General features: G+C 41.0%; 2 protein-coding genes across 3 annotated transcripts in view; one reads left to right on the plus strand and one right to left on the minus strand.

The window, feature by feature from the left end:
* Window positions 1-20959, plus strand: part of LOC310891268 (nuclear pore complex protein Nup153-like) — a gene marked incomplete at its 3' end in the record, with an annotated part of 267249 nt that overhangs the window by 127030 nt on the left and 119260 nt on the right. The window lies entirely within an intron of this gene.
* Window positions 1679-18176, minus strand: LOC310891246 (nuclear pore complex protein Nup153-like). 2 transcript variants are annotated; one of them, XM_083853513.1, is made up of 11 exons: window positions 17968-18176; window positions 15605-15853; window positions 14260-14351; window positions 14055-14177; window positions 12102-12212; window positions 11926-11964; window positions 10056-10214; window positions 8903-8955; window positions 3460-3655; window positions 2888-2933; window positions 1679-2069 (listed from the first exon to the last, which is right to left on the minus strand). In XM_083853513.1, exons 1-11 carry the CDS (start codon window positions 18161-18163, stop codon window positions 1933-1935), a joined length of 1401 nt encoding a protein of 466 aa, XP_083709639.1. In that variant the 5' UTR covers window positions 18164-18176; the 3' UTR covers window positions 1679-1932. The 2 variants fall into 2 exon arrangements, with proteins under 2 accessions (XP_083709639.1, XP_083709640.1); XM_083853514.1 differs by lacking the exon at window positions 11926-11964.

Consider the following 20959-nt stretch of genomic DNA (forward strand, 5'->3'; position numbering starts at 1 on the left):
AGCACTGCCATCCAAATTCAAGGAGGCTGCATCTATTATCTTGAATTTGCCCCAGCTCAGTCCCCTGAAACAATTCCATAGACACGTACAAGCAACCCTTTTCCCACCCAGATTCTTTGCTTCATCTATTCCACCTCTACCTTGTGTCATATTCTTATTAATCTGCCCCTCAAAAGACTCCCTGGCTCACACAAAGAAGCAACCCAACAAATCCCTGTTCCCAGCCACGTTGCTTTCATGCTTTGGGAAGAGTTAACTGCAACAGCTCTAACTGTGATGCCACCTCACCCCCTCCACCTATGTGAGGTTCTTTGCCTTCTGTCTCCTCCTACGTGTACACCTGCACTAGAACCAGGAAGAATGTGCTTCCTACAATACTCCAAGAGCCTCTTCTGTTTCAGGATGTCATCATTTCAATTCAGGACTGAAAGTATTCCTAGCAAAAACCCAACAGCTAATAGCTAACAGAAGCAGTTGCTGGTGATCAGCTACAAGTAACCTGGAAGTACTGAGGAGTCACAAAAGAGAATTTGCATTACATTTAAGAACAGCATGCAGCTTAGGACCACTGCTTTCACTAACTACACTAAGCCATAAAAAAGAATTGGATTCTTACCTGCCATCACAGCAATTATGGTTTATGTTGCCCCCAAAACACACACGGCAGTACCACAACTGTGTCAACTAGCTTTAACAGCTTCCCCAGCTATTAAGTACAGTAATTTCTGCTTCCTTTTTTTTCTTGGAGGAATATTCTTTTGTTTCCAGCCTCACTTACTTATTATACACACTGTTAATTAGCAACTATTTCTCCATACTCATAGGGTTATGGAGTCCCTATGACTGGAAAAGACTCTGTACCCTTCAAGATAAGAACAGCATAAAGGCAGCAACTCGCAAGACTGCTCTAGCTTAAAGCAAAGCTTTCCTCATTGCTCTCATCTCCTTTGACTTGAGTACTGTCATCCTTCTACCAGAGCTTTAAAACTTCATTACCGTGAATGAAGGAAGACCAGAGCAATCAGAGAGGGTAGCAGAGGGTATAACTTAAGGAGCTGTTACTAGGATTTTTTTGTTGTTCCTGGTGGACTATTTTTCTCCTTGCCAGCAAGGAGGGAAAACCAGCAAGTTGTTTTCTCCAAGATTTTTTTTTTTTAGGTTTAAGAACACGGATTATGTTGTAGCAATTTCTTCGCTGTAAAGCGTCAGCTGAGAAGTCTAACAGTAAGAAGGGCAAGGGAAAACTGAATGCTGATGCAGAGAGTGCCAGCAGACATCATCCTCATTCCACGGGATGTCTGTAGCTATGGCAGTTGAAGTCTACACTTCCGTATGCTTAACATACCCTATTTATAAGCCGATTTTAGCTGACTTAGCATGTATCAGTAGTACAGTTAGAGCCAGCAGCCTGCAGGAAAAAGTGGGCACAGGTGTTTCCATAGCAAGGCCTGTGAGTGTCTCCCATACATACTTCCAGTCTAAGCAAGCACATGAAAGGCTTGGCTTGTCGCTTACCTAAGGAACCAGGAAAACAAGGGAAAGCTAGATTTTGCTTGTGTCCTAACGCCCATATAAAAATAAAGACAGATGAAATACCCTTACTACCTTGTTAAATTCCATAAGCCGGAAGAGAACGTGCTGCACACAGGTACAAGTAAAATCCCTTGCTGGCAGGTTTGCAGAAACAAATTTTTTATTTACACAGGCAAGTCTATCTTTAGACCCCATTTACCTCTTTACATTTCTCGAATATTTACATGACTTCATGATGCTCCAAGAAGAGAGTGATGAACAAAAAGATTACAGAAACTGTCAAAAGCATAGCAAAAAAACCCCAACCTATCATTGTGCTTTAAAACTTATGAGCTAGAATAATGTAGAAGAAATGTAGTTTTAGCACTTTGGTCCTAACGGTCATGCTCTAGAAGACACTTAAATAGCAGAGGGGATTTCAGAAGTGACCGTATCCAGAGGTTGCCAGTGACAATTCATGAGTGAATCGTAGAGTTCTTCGCTTGTCTCCGTGAATTGTCTGTTCATTTCATCAACATCCAAGTAGAGCTGTGGATCTGAAAATAAAAGCCTGGTAAGTCCAAGTATCAAATCTGAGGCATGCGCACAAAAAAACTTCACGTGAAATGGCTAATAAAATGTATTTTAAGCTAAGTGTAATAAGCTATTAGATCTACTAATTTTAGTGAGGTATTTAGTCCTCTAAAATTTTGAGCCTCACAGCTCCAACTTTTGGGAATTTGTATATTAGAAGGCTGGGACTAGAATTGTCTTTCAAGATAAAGACAAAGACAATGTTTAAGATAGTAAAGATAACGTTTAAGGATAATCAGCCATGAAACCCTCCCAAGAGTCATTTAATTCACTTCTACGGCAATACACGTTACATAGGATAGTTTCTAAACACTAACACAAAATGCCTCCACGTGAGGAACTTTGCAAACCTTCCAGGACACAAATATGTTTTGTACCGTATTTGTAAGTGCAAGCTGAATCCTCCTTTTGGAATCTGCAACATAAGCTTTTACCTCAGGGTGGAGAACAAAGCTTTTGCATATTACTGAGTTTCTAATATAAAATCTGTTTAGCGGAACCAATACAAAGAACAAAATTCTGTCTTAGACCATTTTCAAACGGGAATGAAGGCACAGGTACAAGAAACCTGCTGCGAAGCATTGACAGTGTCCCGTTTTACTTGATGCGGTCAGTGTATGCTGTATCAGCTTTAAAACCCCAGCTGATTGCAGATCAACCCCACAGAGGTTTGACCTCAGCTGAATTTTCAAGATGTTCTTCATCCAGTAGAGGTTGGCTTGTATTGTTAAAAGGCACAAGGATGGCTAAACTCAAGTGACAATGATAGAACCCTTATTACCGTCAGTAATTAGGTCATCACCGATTGCAGTCATAACTGAAGATTCCTGAAAGACAGAAAAGGCTAAGTTTAATCATAACTCATTTCAGAAAGCATCACAGATTCAAAGTGCTGCAGTCTCAATCCATTCCTTCTTCCTACAACTACAAGGATAGATGGCATTTTATCTATTTATTTTTAGAAGAAAGCCAATATTACAGTACAGGTTGGAAGGGACCTCCGGAGGTCACAACTAATAAATTGACCACGATAAGACCACTTAAAACAACTGTTTAATTTGCTTTAAGCAAAGCAAATCAGAAGAACAGGAACAGAAGAAGCGTACGCAATTATGCTGTCAAAACCATTCTTTGGTATGCGTGAACAAATAATGGTGTATAAATCACTAATTCTATGGCTTTACTATTTAAGCACTTAAATACAAACACCTCTGAATGGAATCTGCTCTTTTAACTTCACACTAAGCAGAAAGCATGTTTTCAACTTCGGATTCTTTTTGCTGATTCACACAAATCTGTACAACATATTATCTGTGAAATATTTTCTTTACAGCAAGCGTGCAGTATCTTTACCTCAAAAACAGCTGGAGCCATTAAAGAATCTCCTAAAGAGCAGTCTCCAACAGCTTGCATGCTGTCACAGGGAGCATAGGAGCTGTAGTTGTAGTCAGTGTAAGCATCGTAACTCCTCTGCGAGTGGTAGTTCTGGTAATCTTGGCAATAATCATTATAGTTGTATGACTGGTACCGCTGCAATTCTGCTTTCAGTCTGAAACATGAGAAGTTGCATACAGTCAGAGAACAAGAGACTGTAAACCCAGTTCTGAACTTAAACAATTTGTCAGCTTACATACTTCAAAGCTTAAAAGGAAGCTTTCCTAAACAGTCACCTAAGTGACAGCTTAAGTCACAGCTCAAAACCTCATTTCTATAGAAGCAAGCATCCTCACCTTTGCCAATACCAGAAGGAATTGTTCTCATGGATTAACTCCAGAGCCTTGACATGGTTACCTGTACACATCAAGTATTTTTAGCGTTGGCATAAGCAAGCTGCTGCTAAGTCTCTGTGCTTTGCTAAAGATTGATTTAAGACCAGAGACATTTATCAAGCACAGCTGCTTTAAAGATGCAGTCTTAACCCTTCTATCTTTTGTTTGGTTAATTACTAGATCTTATTTCCAGAAAGAAGGGAATGGAGTCAGATTATCCATTTCAAAGAAGCATCTGACGCTGCCTGTCAGTTTGCCATGTCTACCTCCACCTGCTCAGTTTTTTTGTTTGTTTAAAGTCCATTAAACATTCAACAGCTGCCAACTATACCGCTCAGGTGAAGTCAGTCTTGCTTAACAACACAATCGCGATTCTCCAGCATGACGCCTTATTATTAGTGGGAGAATTACAAAATACACTGGTTCTTAAGAAGAAAGGGCCAGCTGATTAGCTTTCACTACTTTCCCTTTCAAGATTTTCTCAGGGGCAGCTTCAGACTAATGACAAGAACCAAGACAAGTGCTATCTGTACTAAAACTGAGGTACACTGCATAAAGAACATTCAGATAACCCAGCTGCATATTCAAAAAAATCCGCTGTTTAGACTTGTCTTCACTGATTCTGTACAGGCAGACCTCCTGTGTTTGCAGTGCCCAGTTTCTCTGACTTGAATTGGGGATGCAGAGAAGTGAGTTCTATGCTTTTGGGGAAGAATACAAGCTGAAGGCATTCTGAAATAGCTTCCAAACTAAGCAAACATGAGGGACAAACTAATCCAATGGCTGGGTATTTCAATGCTAAGAGAGCACGGTACTCAGCCATTCAGAAACGTATTACTGATGTGTATTTTAATACCTACATTTGTTTCAATACTGCAAAGCTACACAAGTTCTAATAAAGAGGTAATCCATTGTCTTGTTACTGTAGTAAACAAACAGAAGATACATCATCTTAGGTCTTCTGCTTCCAACTGCACTCTTCCTACATACAGTTGTGTAGGGAAGGAAAATCTGAAAATACTGTTGACGTTCTTCTGGATAGCCGAAGCAAGAAAACATGTTTGTGGCTTATTCTTGTTTTCAAAATAAAACAATATTAATTTAATCAAAAAATTTTGGCAAAGAAGTTTGGACAGTGCTCTCTTGGAGAAGAGCATTTCCATTCTAAAGCAGAAGGAGGCAACATTTGCAGAATTATGCTAGGTAAACAGAAACAGAAGTGTCATTTTTTACTATTTAACAGAACACACAAGCTAACCTCATGAACATACTGAAATTGTTTATATGAAGTCCTGTTTTGTCAGTATCCTGGATCAAAGTTCATCAAATTTGGTATCAATTCTTTAACCGTTCAGAGACCTGAATTGCCTTAAATAAGTGATAGAACCGAGCCGGTAGAGTAAGAAACCCTCTCAGGAAGTGCTAAGCTTTAAACTCCCCATTGCCCTAAGCTCATGAAAAGCAAAGAATAGCATTCTAAACCTGTTCTAGTAATAACGCCTTTGGCTTTCTCCCTGCGTTCCCATTTTTTCCCCCCACTTCTTTCCTGTCAACCCACTGTAAAACTAGTTATGTGCTTCTCTCAAACTAGAGGGAAAGCTCTAAGAACAAGAACTCCCTAGCATATAAAACCACTTGTTGTCCCTTCTACCTTATGCAGGCCCAAACCTGAAAATATTTACCAATGCATTCAGCTTTGCTACTGTTGAGAAACAAGGCTGGTTGCAATGGCAGCTAAGCCCAAGTTGCGCTGTCTGGCTAGACTTAACAGTTGGATTCCCCCAGCCATCCTGAAGCAGGTTGATGAATCCAGGGAGTCAAAACATAGGACTTCTGCATTTCTGGTTTTGTAGACTGCATCCTGTGTACAGCCACTACAGCAAGGGCCACAGACTTTCCAAAGGCAGAGCTACAAGAATCTGATTATTTAGAATAACTGTATCAATGCACAACTCCTTGGTTACCTTTTAGAAATTCCTATGCTCAGCCGGATTCCTTTTCCCCCCAGACCTGGTGCGTTCTGGCAGTCTTGCAGTGCCCTCATCTGATCACCTTGCTCACCAAATCTGACATAGGCATACCCTCTACTATTTTCAAAAGGGAGAAAACCAATTCTAGTATGCATAACAGTTACAAAGCTAACAAATTCAGTTTCTGTCTTCTACAAAAAACAGAAGATAGCAGCTACTATAGCTTCTATTACTTAAGCAACCTCTCTGGCATGTGCATGTGCACAGAAAAGGCTTTCACCAAATTAAAAAACTTGGGCCAGAAGCAAAAAGCTTATTCCTTGGTAGCATTAAGATGCAACTCACTGAGAGCCAGCAAAACAATACATTTTAAGTGCTCTCTGCGTAAGTAATCAGATTCCATATTTCTGCATATACAGCAGTTAATCAGTTAGCACTAACCCACTCCTTTTGGAGCCACAAACTTTACTGGTCACAAACACCAAGAGCTGGCTGTAATTATCTGAACAACTATTAACCGGTACCTCTGAACTCTTCAAACAAAAATATCTTTCAGGTGCTCTTAGAAGAACAACATCAATTGCCTGCAACAATTCGATGGCTTTGCTAAACGGAGCACTGAAAAGCACAGTGGTACAGTTTCTTTTGTAGCCTGTTCAGAAATTATAGCCCCGTGCCTACAGCTTCAAATCAGGCCAAGCTTACCAGCCCAACTCTTACAGCTTAAGTTCACTGCACTCGAATGCCTTCAAGACGTGCTTTTAGGAGCCATGGAGAAGAACCCTCTGGTAAGACCACCATTATAAAGTACTGAGTGTTGTTTTACACTTAAAATAGAACTATCTGTTACAGTCATTCATCAGCTTTCCCTAGGCTGCTGCTCTCTCACTACTGAATGTGATCCTGCTCTCAGTTTCCCACTAACTTTTTCCCCCAGCGTTTATGGCCTCTTTTCATCTATGACACTTTTAAAGGCATTTTTCAGGTACTTAAAAAAGCCTAGCTCAAAACCAGAAAGATATCCTAATCCAAGAGCAAATGGGGAAAAAATAACCCAAACCAGAAGTGGAATAGGGAATAACTCTAACAAAAGTACTATGGCAAGAAAATGAAGTATGCCTGGAAAAACTGTGACATCAAAGCTTATCTTGCAGCCAATCAGTCAGTCAGTACAGAAGTGCATTAGATCGCACTGGAAGACACCAGGTCAAACTCCCACAATACTGAGGAGGAGAACTGGTCTAAACTTGTCAAATACTTGACAACAGCCTGCTTAGCACTGTAACTGCATAGAGGAAGACAGATCCCTAAGGCATATGCTCAGACTTTTCTCTAATCCGAACTGTCAATCCATTAGAATTCTGAAAAAAGTCTTACATCAAAACAGATCTTCATTCAGACAACTATCGCTTGCCCGTAACAGCCCATATTCCTCTTTCTGTTAACACCTGTGAGCTTCAAGGGGGCAAAGACAGTTGTCAGCCTTCAAGCAAGTCTAATCTACAATTGGACTCAGGATATAAAATATATATATACACACACACACACGCATAGATATATAGCATTGGTGGGCCAGAGATTTACTGAGTATTCCAACTCAACTGTCCAAAGGGACTCTTGCCAGCAGATCAGTGTGGTGCTCCTGCTCCAGAACATGGCACCCGACAGAGACCAGCATCACAAAAAACACTACCACCACTACCTACTCTACAAACAAAAGGTAGGGCACTGCAATAAACTTTGTGAACGAAATCAAAAGCAGTATGAGTTTGCTGTATCTCCTTCCTAAATGGAGAAGTAGAAAGGAGTTCTAGCAAAGACAATTTAGAACAGTTTGAAAAAAACATAATTAAAACCCAGCACCTGATTGCACCTGTACCAGAACCTTAAAGCCAGTCGCTTCCACCCCTAAAAAGGTGGTTGTTGTGAAGTCCAACTTTTAGATGCCAAAACAAAGTGTTGAGTTCCTTCTGCAAGCCAAAGAATGCCCATGGTCACCTAAGAATTGCTTGGCAGATGAGCATAGAGTCAACAAAATTCCCTGCTACTGTTCTTTGAAAAGAGCAATCCCCTAAAAACTGAGTGCAAAGTCTCTTAACTCAAGCATTATTACTCAAAACACCATTTGCCCAGAAGGAAAAGCCATCAATATTATCTGGAGGATAACTCATTTGACCTAAACCAAGAAAGCAGTGTAACACAAAGCAGTCTCCTCAAGAAGAAATTCAATTAATTCTGCTGGATTTTTTTTATTTTAGAGATGAGTTAGCATTTGGCCTCAAATGATTCTAAAGAACACATGGTCTTCATGTGAACTCAAAGCAGACAATTAACTTCATCATGAAAGGAGTATTAAAAAGAAGAATAATAAATCATAAATCTTCCTCCATGTTTTTGCTTAAAAAATAAAGAAAAAAACACATCAATAAACATCCTCCTGAACTGTAACTCACTTCCCCTACTTCACCTTCTAAAGAATGCTTCAGAAAGAATCATCCCATTAGGACAGAGCTTTCAAACTGCAAGCAATTAAATAGCTAAAACTAATAGCTTTTCCCCTAGGGAACATTAGGAGGGACAAATTATTTTGTTATAAGTAAACTGAGTTATAAACCATGAAATATCTGTCAAAGCAAAATTTGTAACACTACAGATTTAGTTAAACTACAAAATGAGCCATATTTCCTGTAGAAGGAAAAAATTAGGCCTCCAATAGCAAAGATCCTTTCTGTGGATACAGCATTATAACGTGCCTTGTTTCCCATCTTCATATCCTACTCAGAAGATAAACTTGGGATAAAAAGTGGTGTATCAGTAGTTTTATTCTTGCTCATCTTCCTTCCTTTCATAAAAACAACAATTTTCTCAAAGTTATATTGATCTTCAAACACAATCCAGACTTTGCAGCTGCCTCAAAATACAAAATTTTCATTGGATTTCCCATTCCTTTTACTGAGAACTGTCACCACCTTTCCAAAAAGACAGGCATGCAGACCGTACTGAAAAAGGAGATTTCTTTCTTCCTTCAAGTAAGTTTTAAATTAATAGATGTCATACCTTTCAGATGGTTCTGCTCGCTGTTCTGCAGGCAAAGTCTTCTCTCTCATCCCCTGCAAGTTAAGTTTAGTTCAAGACTTAGCTGAATATGTACAGAATACACAAAGTACCAACAACCACTTAATGTGGTTTTTTGTGGTTTTTATTTATTTATATTTAATTTTATAGCACTGAATACACCTCATCTACTTAACGTTGTTCCCTAATTCAGCATTGTGGGTACAGTTCAGTTAAATTTTGGGGCTAAAGTAAGCATCACTGCTTCACTCAGCATTGAGGACAAACTGATAGAACACTAAATCAAATTTGGCAAATCCTCTAACAAAGAAAGTAATTACTTTAAACAAAATGACAAAAATTGTGTGTGTGTGGGGGAGAGTTTTCATCAAAACTTGTGTTTACCAACCCCGTAAAAGGGACATACTTTTCTGTTTTCTATCATTTATCAACAAACAAGAAAAAAAAAAAACCTCTACCCCCACAAAAAACTAAGCAGTTGCTGCTACATTCATTTTAGAACTTTACCAAATGGAGATTGTGCTGGCTAAACAATACAGAGATTGAAAGAGTTAAAAGCAATAAGCAACCAGTATTACTGTCCACTTTGATTTCCAGCCTAAGAAGCCCATACACTTAACACGTGGTCATTTGTACACTCAGACTGATACTGGAAACACAGATGTTTTCGCAGAAAGAGATGCCCATTTAATTTTATGGAAAATTTATCAGACTCCATCTACTCCAAAGCAATCAAAAACGATAACTCAGCACATTGTCAGAACTCTCACTTGGAGCACATAGCTCACCTGGAATAGTTTACACAGAACACGAGCATGTCTCATCAGTGACAGCTTTGTGTACATGAGAATATAGAAGGAAAACATTTCTGTCTTTTAATATTCTTTCACTGAGAACAGGATGACTCAATAGCACATCATGACATCGTGAAAACAACCACAGGACACTGAGTGTTCCAAAAACAGAATTAAATCCATAAAAGCTCAATCTATTTCACAATGGTTCCCACTGCCTTAAAGCTCGCCTCAAACATACTATCAGTACTTTTTGCAAAGATAGGATAACAATTGGTTTGAGAAACATTCCAAGACTGGAAAAAAAAAACAGGCACATAAGGACTCAAAAATGTACTCACTTGGTACTTTGTGTCTCCTCTCTGGCAAATTTTGCTGGACTGAGTAGTTGAAGTCGGTGATGGTTCAGAATACCGCGTATAACGCATCGGTTGACGGTTTACCGTTGGTGTCACAAGTCTCTTAACAGGTGGAGGCTGGAATGCATTCTGGGATTCCAGCTTTGAAAGGGAAACAGCAATCAATTTATCCTTACGTCCACCCAAATTAATTCCAATATTTATTGATGAAAACAAATTACAGAACTATAAACCTCCCCCCATCGGTCTTGGCACTCAGTGAATACAATTTGAAAATTCTAAAGACCGTTCAACTTGTAGAGGGAAATCACCAGAAAACAGTAACGAAATCCATAAAGCTATATATAAGTAGCCAAAGTCTGACTGAATTCCATTTCAAAATTTGGCAGTTAGCTTCATAGACAAAATAATTCATGCTACCATAATTAAAATAACCCATGTTCCTAGAATATGCTCCTATCTTTTCCTCTGCCCACACTGTGATTTTTTTTTATAGTAGCTTAATTCATTAATTTAACATTCGAAGTGTTAAGCAACTAATTATACAGGCTTCTGGGCTTCACATCCCCTACATTTTCCCCCTTCAAAGTTACACAAACAATAGAACACACTCAAAAAAAACAACTTGTCAATCTTACAATAATCTCATTCATTAAAATGTGATCCAATGCTTTACATGTGCATTAGATGCACTTCAAGTAGTGGGTTTGACTTCCCTTTTCAAAGCATTTTCACAGACCAGAGTTGATTTTTAACACAGACCACTGCGTGTTCTGCAAAACTGACTTAACTGAACTGTCAGACAGAAAACAAACCCTAAAGGCTACAAGATTTACCGATGGCTCCGCCTGCGGTCTTAAGGATCAGAAAATACAGTCTTAGGAAGCATGCTATTGTTCAAATCAATACCAACAGGAAATTGTTTACGCTGCAGCTTTAATTTCACAGTATCTCCCAGCTCTTAGTAATAGGATTCACACTCTCTCTAAAGTATACAAAAATACATCTTTCTAAAAAATATTACATTCAGTTTGAAACCTTGAATAAGACATGTTTTATGTAAGTTCACAAATCTACTTCGAGTGAACGACGGTTCATTGCTGGTTTTAAAGGTAAAAAAGAAAAATATTAATTCCCCCAGTTAGGCATTCAATACACCAAGAGCTATTCTGCCTGGTACAGTTCCTTGAAATAAGAAAAATATCACATCACTGCTACCCACTGCAGAAGTTTAGCCTGAGTGCACAAGTGTTCCGTCAACCGCATGTTCACTTTAGCAGGAAAACAAACGATCATCTCCTCAGCAAATAATTGCTTCTCATCGCGGGCTACCCTTCTCCCGCCACCATTATGAATTCTAGTATTATGAATAGACAATCTATCTCCTTTCACCCACTGACAGCTGCGTGCAACATTCATTTAGTGGCTGACAATTTCAGGCTCTCTGTTGCAAATCTGGCAGATCTTTCTTAATGCCTTATCACAGGTGTATTGCTATAATATAACTGAGAATTCACACCAGATTTGGTTTTAGGTATTTGGATAATATTTATGATATACTTCACTTCTCCATGCCCTTGTAATTTGGCAGATGGTGAAAAGATGGTCCAGGAAATCTGAGATGTTTGTAAACTCTGAAGTGATTGTAAACTTAATTATACATCCATCCAGTCAAGGAATTAGCACAGAAACTTCTTGAGACACTGTCCCTTTTCTCATTAGAACAGAAGATGAAAAGTTTGCACATCTTGTTATTTCCTTCAGTCACCTGATCTTCAAGTGGTCATTTAAGAGTTTTGCAATTTAATAAGCCCAAGGATACCCCTAACTAACTGGTTCATGGTCAACTTACACAACACAGCGGCAAAACAGATGCCATTCTTTTAGCATCCTGTTGAAAAAACAGCGCAATAAATTAAACCTGCCACAACGTAAGGAAGAATAGTTTTATCTTTATCCTTTGATGGCACATTTACTAAGTTTTATAAACACATGAAGCAAAAACAGATTAAAAGAAGTGCTATTCACCAATAAAGGGCTTGACAGCTTCTCCATTGCCTCCAAGATGCGCCGTGATGAGGTACTTAAGGTAGCGTGGAACCACACAGTTTCTTGTCTAGCTTTCGCTCTCCTTTGTGCCTGAAAAATTAGCATTTTAAGTGTTACAATGGTCAATTCTGAGCTAAAGAGGCATGTATTTTACGTCCCAAGGCTACACTGATGATACAATCAATATATTCTGATGACAGAGAAACATGCAGTCACTGGGAGTTCAAGCCATAAAGAAGAGAATACATTCGGAGTTTAATGAAGTTTACCTTGGGCCTCAGTGCATCTTGCACGTGCTTGTTGCACGAGCAATAAAAGAACTCCGTACTTGTAAAAGGTCAAGACGGATGATGCTAGGACTGCTAAGGCCTCCGAAGCAGTAATCAGGGAAACAGAACTCAAGAAAAGGCTTGTGGTACAGAAAGCATTTTCAGTAACAACACAGACCTCAGAGTTTCACGATGGTCTAAGTGTACCATCTTAAAATCAGTGTATACAGTCATAACCAGGAACTAGTTTTACTTCTCTCTTGCTTCCTCCCTTCCCCCAAGATTAAAGTTGGCTGCAAATCTTTGTCTTAAAAGATAAAGATCTGATTTAAACTGTAACAGATCTAAACATTACACTGAAAAAGTAAACTGTGTATTTGCACCACCCAACTTCAAATATCAGTCAAAAACTTCCTTTGGTGTGACTTTTTTTCTTCCCAGGTTAAACCCCTCAAATAACCACACTGTGCTTATCACACCATGTGAAGACAGGAAGCAGACCACGCAGCATAGAAAAACACAAGTGAGACTCACAGAACCACAGAATGGTTAAGGTTGGAAGTGACCTCTAGAGATCGCCTGGTCTACCCCCCCGCTCGAGCAGGGCCACCCCGAGCAGGTTGCCCAGGACCATGTCAAGTCAGCTCTTGAAGACCTCCAAAGAGGGAGACTCCACAGCCTCTCCGGGCAACCCGTGCCAGGGCTCCATCACCCGCGCAATGCAAAAGCATTTCCTGATGCTCAGACAGAGCCTCACGTTTCAGTTTGTGCCTGTTGCCTCTTGACCTGGCACTGGGCACCGCTGAAAACACAATGGCTCTCTATGCTCTTTGCACCATCCATTCAGATATTTATATACACCAATAAGATCCCCCCTGAACCTCCTCTCCTCCATGCTAAACAGGCCCAGCAGTCTCTGCCTCTCCTCATAGGAGAGGTGCTCCCAGTCCCTTGATCATCTTGGTGGCCCTTCGCTGGACTCTCTAGTACCTTGCTGTCATTCACAGCAAGCAGCAAGAAGCAAGCTACTCTCTCCTTTAAAAGCCTAGTATTTTGGTTCCTCTTTTTACCATAATGCAGTAATATTGTAAAAAACAAAAATAGCCGACCAAAGAGGGTTCCCAGCTTTGCACCACAAGGTTTCAAGGTTTCCCGTAAGTGAGGTACTTGTACTGCCCTTTTTCCGTTGCAGAAATGGACTGTCAGAACAGAGCCAGCAAACCCGCGTTTTCATTTTCTTAAAATTCCTTTTGATTTATCGATAAAAGTCACTTTCATTTAAATACATTCCTACCAAACCTGATTTGACTTTCCTTTTCGATTCAGCTCTAGCTAATCAGAGTTGTCAGTAGTTTTTATTTGCTATTTCCAAGAACACTTGGGGGCAAATAACTCTCTCCAAGAACTATATGAATCGTTCAAAACAGAAAGCATGTTACTGCTTATCTTGGGACTGCATTTAGTCCTGCATGCCTCTGTTACCAGAAGAACAAAGGATCAGCAAAGTTGATTTTAGATATTTTCAAAGACTGCAGGTTTATACAACATATCCATAGCATGAATGTAGGCATGCTTGGAAAAGAAGATCCACAGATAAATATTAGCCAGGTTTGACTACTACGTTTGACTACTACATTTGACTACTACTCTACTTTTGTCATACCCGATAAGGTTCCGTTCTTCGATGCCTTGATTTTGCAGCTGCACCACCATAGGCCGTCTTTCCAGGGTAAAATGGAGAAAACCCAAGCTGGTTTTGCTTAAAAACAGATGTGCTTCCACGTGCCTATGGAAACACAGTACGATAGGTGGATAGAAAAACAGGTACACGTTCAAACTGATTAAAAGAAATACTGTGCAGTACTTACAGGACACAGTCCTCCAAAAGCAGATAAACCGAATGCGGGTTTCTTAGAGCTAGCTGCAGAATGCTGCGAGAGGGAATGAGTTCTTTCAGCTCCTGCGGGCAAGAGCAGTGATGATGAAGTATTTTTTAAAACTGCAACATCTGCCAAAATGACGTATGCTAGATGTAAATGCCTCTAGTACGTACAGAACTTTAACAATAAAGATCACACTAATTCAAGTTCTTCAATACAGAAAAATAAGCATGACTTCAGCTTCTTTAAATAGATCAACTTCACGTACAGACTGAAAACCAAGTATCACCTACAAACTTGAAAACTGTTCACAGAGCTGCAAGTAGTTTTCAGCAATCTTACCAAGTTAATACTGTGCTTCCAATGCAGATTTTTTTTTCCTTCAGGCTAAGATAAAAGAGGACTGCATAAACATCAGTGCATTTGTACGGACAAAGCTTTTTTCTGTGTTGGTAAAAGGCTGGAGGCCAGCACAGATCATAATCGCACAGGTTTTAAACCTGGAAGATTCCCCAAAGGCTGCTCTAAGAGTTAACGATCTTCTGCCCATGTATGTTTTACGAAGACACACCAGAAAGTTCTAGTGCACTCAGGTTATATTGCTAAAGCCCAGCAACTCTACTCTCAGCTGTACAAAAGTTCTCTGGAAAACCTGCTGAGCACACGTCAGTCCCTGTCTATATGGGGGACTAGAAAAAGCTGCAAACCTGCTGTTCGCCCTTTCAGCGAGAAGACCTACGTACCAACCTACATCGACACGATGCTTATTTTTTTTGTTTTAAAATGGTGTGCTTTCCTCAATGAATTTGGCAAAAGACATGAAAGTACTGACAGCTGAAGCCTTCTACCAAGAAAGGTCAAAAAACAGCCTATAGCTTATGTCAGAGTAGTTTCTTTATCTTCTCTTGCTGAAACACAGGAAAACATCTCGTGTTCCTATTTGTCACCTGCACTTATTCACATTTAACCAGCTGTCTGTTAGATATTCTGAGTCACTCTTCCTTCTAGACAATCAGCCTAGTTGTCAAGCTACGGCAAGTCAGCCTGATTTCCTACCGTCCCAGTTCAAAATTTACATATAACCTAGCTGAATGTGTATATTTCAGCATTGACTCTTTCTAACATCAGGGTATCATAAACGTATTCCAAAGCACGCTTCTATTAAAAAGGTGATAGGATTATATACTTCTAAAACACTAAAAATTCAATTTAATTCTCGCATCCAAAGTTGACATTCACCTATTTTATTTACTAAGGTGATGTGGAATATTAAAGAACGCAAGGTACTTCACATTAAAAAAAAAGTCAATTAAACAGAGAACACAAAAATCACCTTCATCAGATGCTCTAGAGGAGGAATCACTGGTTGTTGAGATGTTATCATCGTCTTGTTGAGAGGTACAATCTTCTATTTCTTTTATGAAGGACAGCCTAGGACTGCCAGTGCCAAATATAGAAGATGTCGAGGGCTGACAAGGTGGGACAGGAGAATCCAGCATGGTATAATTCAGACGGCTCCGATGAAGAGAGGGCCTTGTTAACGCAACTGGGAAGTTCAGTGCTGATCTACTTGTGGATGGTTCTAGACAAGAACAGGGAGATAATTAGCTTTGCTATAGACAAGCTCACAGAAGCCAAAACCTGTTTCCTATCGACAGCCATGCTATTGCCAAGTTCTAAGCGCAAAAAGAGAGAAGCCAAATTTAACTTCTTCCTCACCCAGATACGGTTGCATTTAACTGTCTGGCTACAACAACAACACTGCTTGCGATACACAGTATTAATGTTGCATCCAGAAGTAGTTAACTATGAGGTTTTACAACACCACATTCTGACCCCGTGCTCAAATGCTCTAACGCTGACTTGGCCGTTCACTAAATCAAACATATATACTCCTTCTCCCATGTACAGCTTGCAATAAGCTTTACAAAATTTGAGATTACACGGTAAATTACAGATAACACTGCAGCTTCCATAATATTGGAACAAAGGTTATATTAATCTGAATACACAACATGAAAATGAACGTTTGCAGTACTTTTTTCCCAAGTTCTTCCCTATCAGCTCACGTTAGAGGCAAAACATCATCTCCTACCCATTAACTATTGGGATTTTGACCCAAGGGACAAGGATGTTGACCCAAGTAACCAGATGAGCATTTTTCCCTCTTGAAGCAAAGGGTCTGCAAACAATGCCAGTGGCCTGGAATAGGTGGCCTTGAAGTCTATCTTGCTAAATGAATGGAACTATTCATGGGTATTTTGCCTGATGAAAGCCTGCTGTCTCTCCCAGGAATCTGGGCAATTCAAATGACTTTGAGCCACTATCCTCTTGATACTTGAACTGAAGCTTAAACTAGTTAGTTCAATCTTCATAACCACTGCAGTACCACTAATTAGCTCTCCAAACCATGAGCAGATTTTTAGGACAGCACCGTTTGAGATACAGAAAGGTATTCAGGCGGAAGGCCACCCAATATAGGCTCCAGCACACTGATACCTCAGAACTGAAGAAACACATTGGTTTCAAAATGTAGTAATAATTAAAAAAAAAAATCTTATTCTTAAGCATAGTAAGCGACACCCACGGACAGCAACGTAAGCTGCAAAAGGTTCCAGGGTGTCCACCTGCTCCTGATCTCCTGGAGTTAGCAAGCTTGCAGTGCAGCTGTTCTTACTGAAAGCTCCTTTCACGCAGTTACATAGGAAAGCCAACATGTGTTCCTCAGTCACGAAGACCTTCTCTATTCTTTTCTCCAAACTCATTCCCAAGCTACAGCTACACAGAAAGCCATCAATCTCCTTGTTTACAATTAGATGAGATTGGAGGCAAAGATATTTCCTCCTTGTTTTTTGATTCTGCCAACAACAGAAGCAACTGACTTTCCACATTATCTATGGTTACCTACGCACGCTCAGACAAAACTTCTTTACTTATTAAAAGCTGACTTCCCCAAAACAGCTAATTTAAGAGAAACTCAAATAAGAATAGATGCAAATTTATACAACAGGACTACAGGAACAGTGAGAGGCACTGGATATAAGACAAATTAATCTTTCATGAGGTAAAGGACTTGCAAACCTCGTTGCCAACGGTCAAATACCTTTTCAAAGACACCCCCTCCCCCCGCGTAGACCTTAAAGTTATTGAATATTTTAAGGATAATAATCTCATAAACCACGTCCGTGCACAAGTTCCCCAGTTCACCATCAAGTTAACGAGGAACTTTACTAAATTGATCAAAGCCCAAAACAAAAAAAAACAAAACAAACAAAGTCGGGACACGAGACGGAATTTTCCTCTGCCATTCTAGCATCTAGTCTTTTGTTTCGAAGACTGCAAAACAAATTAATTTTTTTAATTGCCTTAGGCAATTAGACAGATTTTCATTCCATATCTTTTAAAAGATGGAAAATGCAACCCAGCACACTTGCAAATGACTTATTTTCAGCATTTAGCACCTGGCTAATAGAGTACCTAAAGTTAACTGATGCCTTCCAAGAGCATAAGATGTATGCTTCGTAACTGTGTATACAGTTTAAAGCTAAGACGGTTTCACAAACAGTTTTGACTTTTTTTGTTTTTTTTTCATTCTGTCAAAACCCTCATTCCAATTTCCTTTTGAAATTCAGATTCAAAACTAGAAATCTGTGAATAAATACAGATGGCCAGAATTCCAAATGATTTTTCACATACCTCGTCTACTAATTCTTGCTGGTTCAGGTGTGAATCTCTCATCGATTATGGTATCTTCATCTGCATAATCGAGGTGATAGTTTACCGGAGTCTCCTCCTGGTTTGCAGATTCATTTCTGTCTACACACTCCTCCTCACGCTTATTGAAATACTTCTGCAGCCAGGCCGGTACAATATTTTTCACCGTTTCTGTCATTCTGCTAATTATTCCCTGCTTGAAAGAAAAAACACTTGTTTAATTACAGAAACACAGTCAACAGCATATGCTGGGATACCACCCTCCACGGACCTTGAAGACAGATATTATACAGCAAATATTCAGAAGACGACGACGAGGTTGATCCCTGGCATAGGATCGCTACACTTCTGGTAAACCTAAAATTCACCTAAGATTGATTTACAACTACCTATCACTTTCTGCACTTCCAAGTGACCTTGGCAAGGTTCAAAGTTCTGAAACCTCTGCCAAAATTCACCAGCAGGTCGTCAATCTGCAAGGCTATCAGGAAACTCTACGCCTGAACAGCTCCTGACCTACAGACTTGTTCCAGGACTCTTCCTCTTCGCACCCTCACGTGAAAACCAACTAAACCAGAAGTTCAGCAATTATCTACTGCGACAGTCAGGACCATACTACCCATTAAAATCAGTGAATCTAAATATTTTCAATTTTAGTAATGCTGAATTGCAGTGACTATACGCACAAAAAACAGTTCTGCTCTCAACAGTCAGGCTAACCCAGAAGATGTCCTGGAAGAAACACAGCTATAGCTATAGCACCAGCACCTCCTCTTGCAAGAGCCTTCTAAAGCTGTTGCTGTATTTTGTAGAAGACTGACTCTGCGGCATACATCGGGTACGATCGGAGAATTCCCACCTGACCGAAAGCCCCAGGAACTACGGTTAAATAAAAGATACATTAATATAAATGAATATAATTAATAATAAAAATTAATAATAAAAATTAATATCCAGAAAGCAGACAATCATGAGCTAGGCATCCTGCTAATCATCCCTCCTGCAGGCAGGGGGAAAAAAAAAAAAGTAAATTAGATCCAGGACTAGTTCCCAGGAACTTTGAAGCTGCTAACTATACTGTCTACAGTGCCCAGGCACCTTCAGAGCTTAATGGTAAGAGACAGAGGGTTTGGTGGGCTGTAATTACGATCAGAAGCACACAAAACACATCTATTTAAGTATTTCTAAGAATCGACTTATCGACTAAAGTTGTAGGGGGAAGGATGAGAAAAACAGCGGGGTAGGGATCAGAACCAGAGGTATAACCTCACAAAATCGCATCGGTCGCTTTCGTGCCTCCCCAACTGCATCACTGAGAGACAATTAACATTAAGCCACAGAACCTTCTGCAGAGTGGACATGATATTGAAAATAAACTGAAATTAATTGACAAATGCTCTAAGCAAGCTATCTGCTCAAAGCTCGTCCTTTTACGTTATGAACATTTGCACGATTCGTCTGGTTACAAAGCTAACTGCTATAATAAATGCACACATGTAACACCTATCAGTTTGTCTATTTATCAAATCATTAAAATTCTTCCCCGATAAGTTACTGTTAATTTGATCTGCGCTGGATGTGCAGCAGCCATTCTCTGTGCAGAATCCCCCAGATATCCCCACGCACGTGTTTGCTCTGGCACACTCTTTAAATAAACCTACTGGAAAACACGCAGAGATAACAGACAATGGAAAAGTTAGAAAACCATCTCCACTGATTATTTTTAATCCACGTGTAAGGTTTATCAGTTAGCTACACGGTGTCGGCACACGCAAGCTATGGCACTTTCAACATTAATGCACTGTTCAAGCCAGAGGTTTCAACGGTTGCTCTGTAAGCGTGGGGAATGTTTGCATTGCCCTTCCAGGCCAGCTTTAGATGGACAAGATTGATTGTCAATATATGGTATAAGGGACTTGGCATTTCTGCAAGTGATAAAAACCTAATTGAGCAGCTATCCATGCGTAGCGCTCCCTTGGTTTTGCATATGATAATCAATCCCCTCAGCTACGTTGCTCATTTCATAGCGGAGAGGTTTTGGCTGAACAAACATGTGCAGAGGGCATCTCCAGAGCATCTCTCTGGGCGTCCTGACATTTCTTAGCAAAGAGCTGCTGGGAGGGATCTCGGCGCGTCCCCCCTCCAGCACGGGGATTTTCACACCCCGAATTGACGGACCGCTTTCACCGTCAACCTGCTGTACCCTACAGCACAAACGAGAAGCAAAGCCTGGCAGGTAACGTTCAGAGAATTGATGATGGGCTGAGGAGGGGTGCAGGGAGCGGGGAAAGCCCTGGGGGTGGCACTGGGGGTCCTGAGGGCAGCGGGCTGGGGGTGAAGGGGAGGGGGAGGAGGGGGGTAATGGGCTGGGTAGAGGGGTAAGGGGGTAAGTAAGGGGCTGAGGGGATAACTGAGGGGGTTAGGAAGGGGCTGAGGGGGTAACTAAGGGGGTAACTAAGCCGTTGAGGGGGTAACTAAGGGGGTAACTAAGCGGTCGAGGGGGTAACTAAGGGGGTAAGGAGGTGGGTAGGGGGTAACTAAGGGGATAAAGGGGCGGGTAAGGTAAGGGGGTAAGTAAGGGGGTAACTGGTGGGCTGAGGGGGAAGGGCCCGCTGTGGGGGGGCCGCTCCTCACCCGCTTGCTCCTGGCACAGGGGGGCTTCGCGGCGCCCAAACGGTGGCGCCGCCTCTTCACCTTGCCGCCGGCCGCTCCTCCTCCTCCTCCTCCTCCTCCTCCTCCTCCTCCTCCTCCTCCTCCTGCTCCTCCTCCTCCTGATCGGGCTCCTGGGCTGCCGCCCGGCGCCCCGCCGCCACCGGCCCTGCCACCGCCGGCCATGCCGCTGCCGGTCGCGCCGCTACCGGTCGCGCCGCCCGAGGCCATACCGCCCCCCCCCCGCGTTCGGTGCCGTCACGGGGCCCCCCCGCCCCCCGCCGCCACGCGCCGCGGGGCCTGCCCTGCCCCTCGTGGGAATAAA

The sequence above is a fragment of the Anser anser genome (assembly GCF_964211835.1).
Source record: "Anser anser genome assembly, contig: HAP1_SCAFFOLD_60, whole genome shotgun sequence".
In the NCBI taxonomy this organism is placed as follows: Eukaryota; Metazoa; Chordata; class Aves; order Anseriformes; family Anatidae; genus Anser; species Anser anser.

What these genes read in the sequence shown, in the direction of transcription:
- LOC310891246 (XM_083853513.1), bottom strand. Translation starts at nt 18,163, where the DNA reads ATGACAGAAACGGTGAAAAATATTGTACCGGCCTGGCTGCAGAAGTAT. An exon ending in AGCTGTCAAGCCCTTTATTG is followed by an intron (nt 11,965 to 12,101) that starts GTGAATAGCACT and finishes TTTTTTCAACAG; the next exon opens with GATGCTAAAAGAATGGCATC. An exon ending in GAGGAGACACAAAGTACCAA is followed by an intron (nt 8,956 to 10,055) that starts GTGAGTACATTT and finishes CTTAACTTGCAG; the next exon opens with GGGATGAGAGAGAAGACTTT.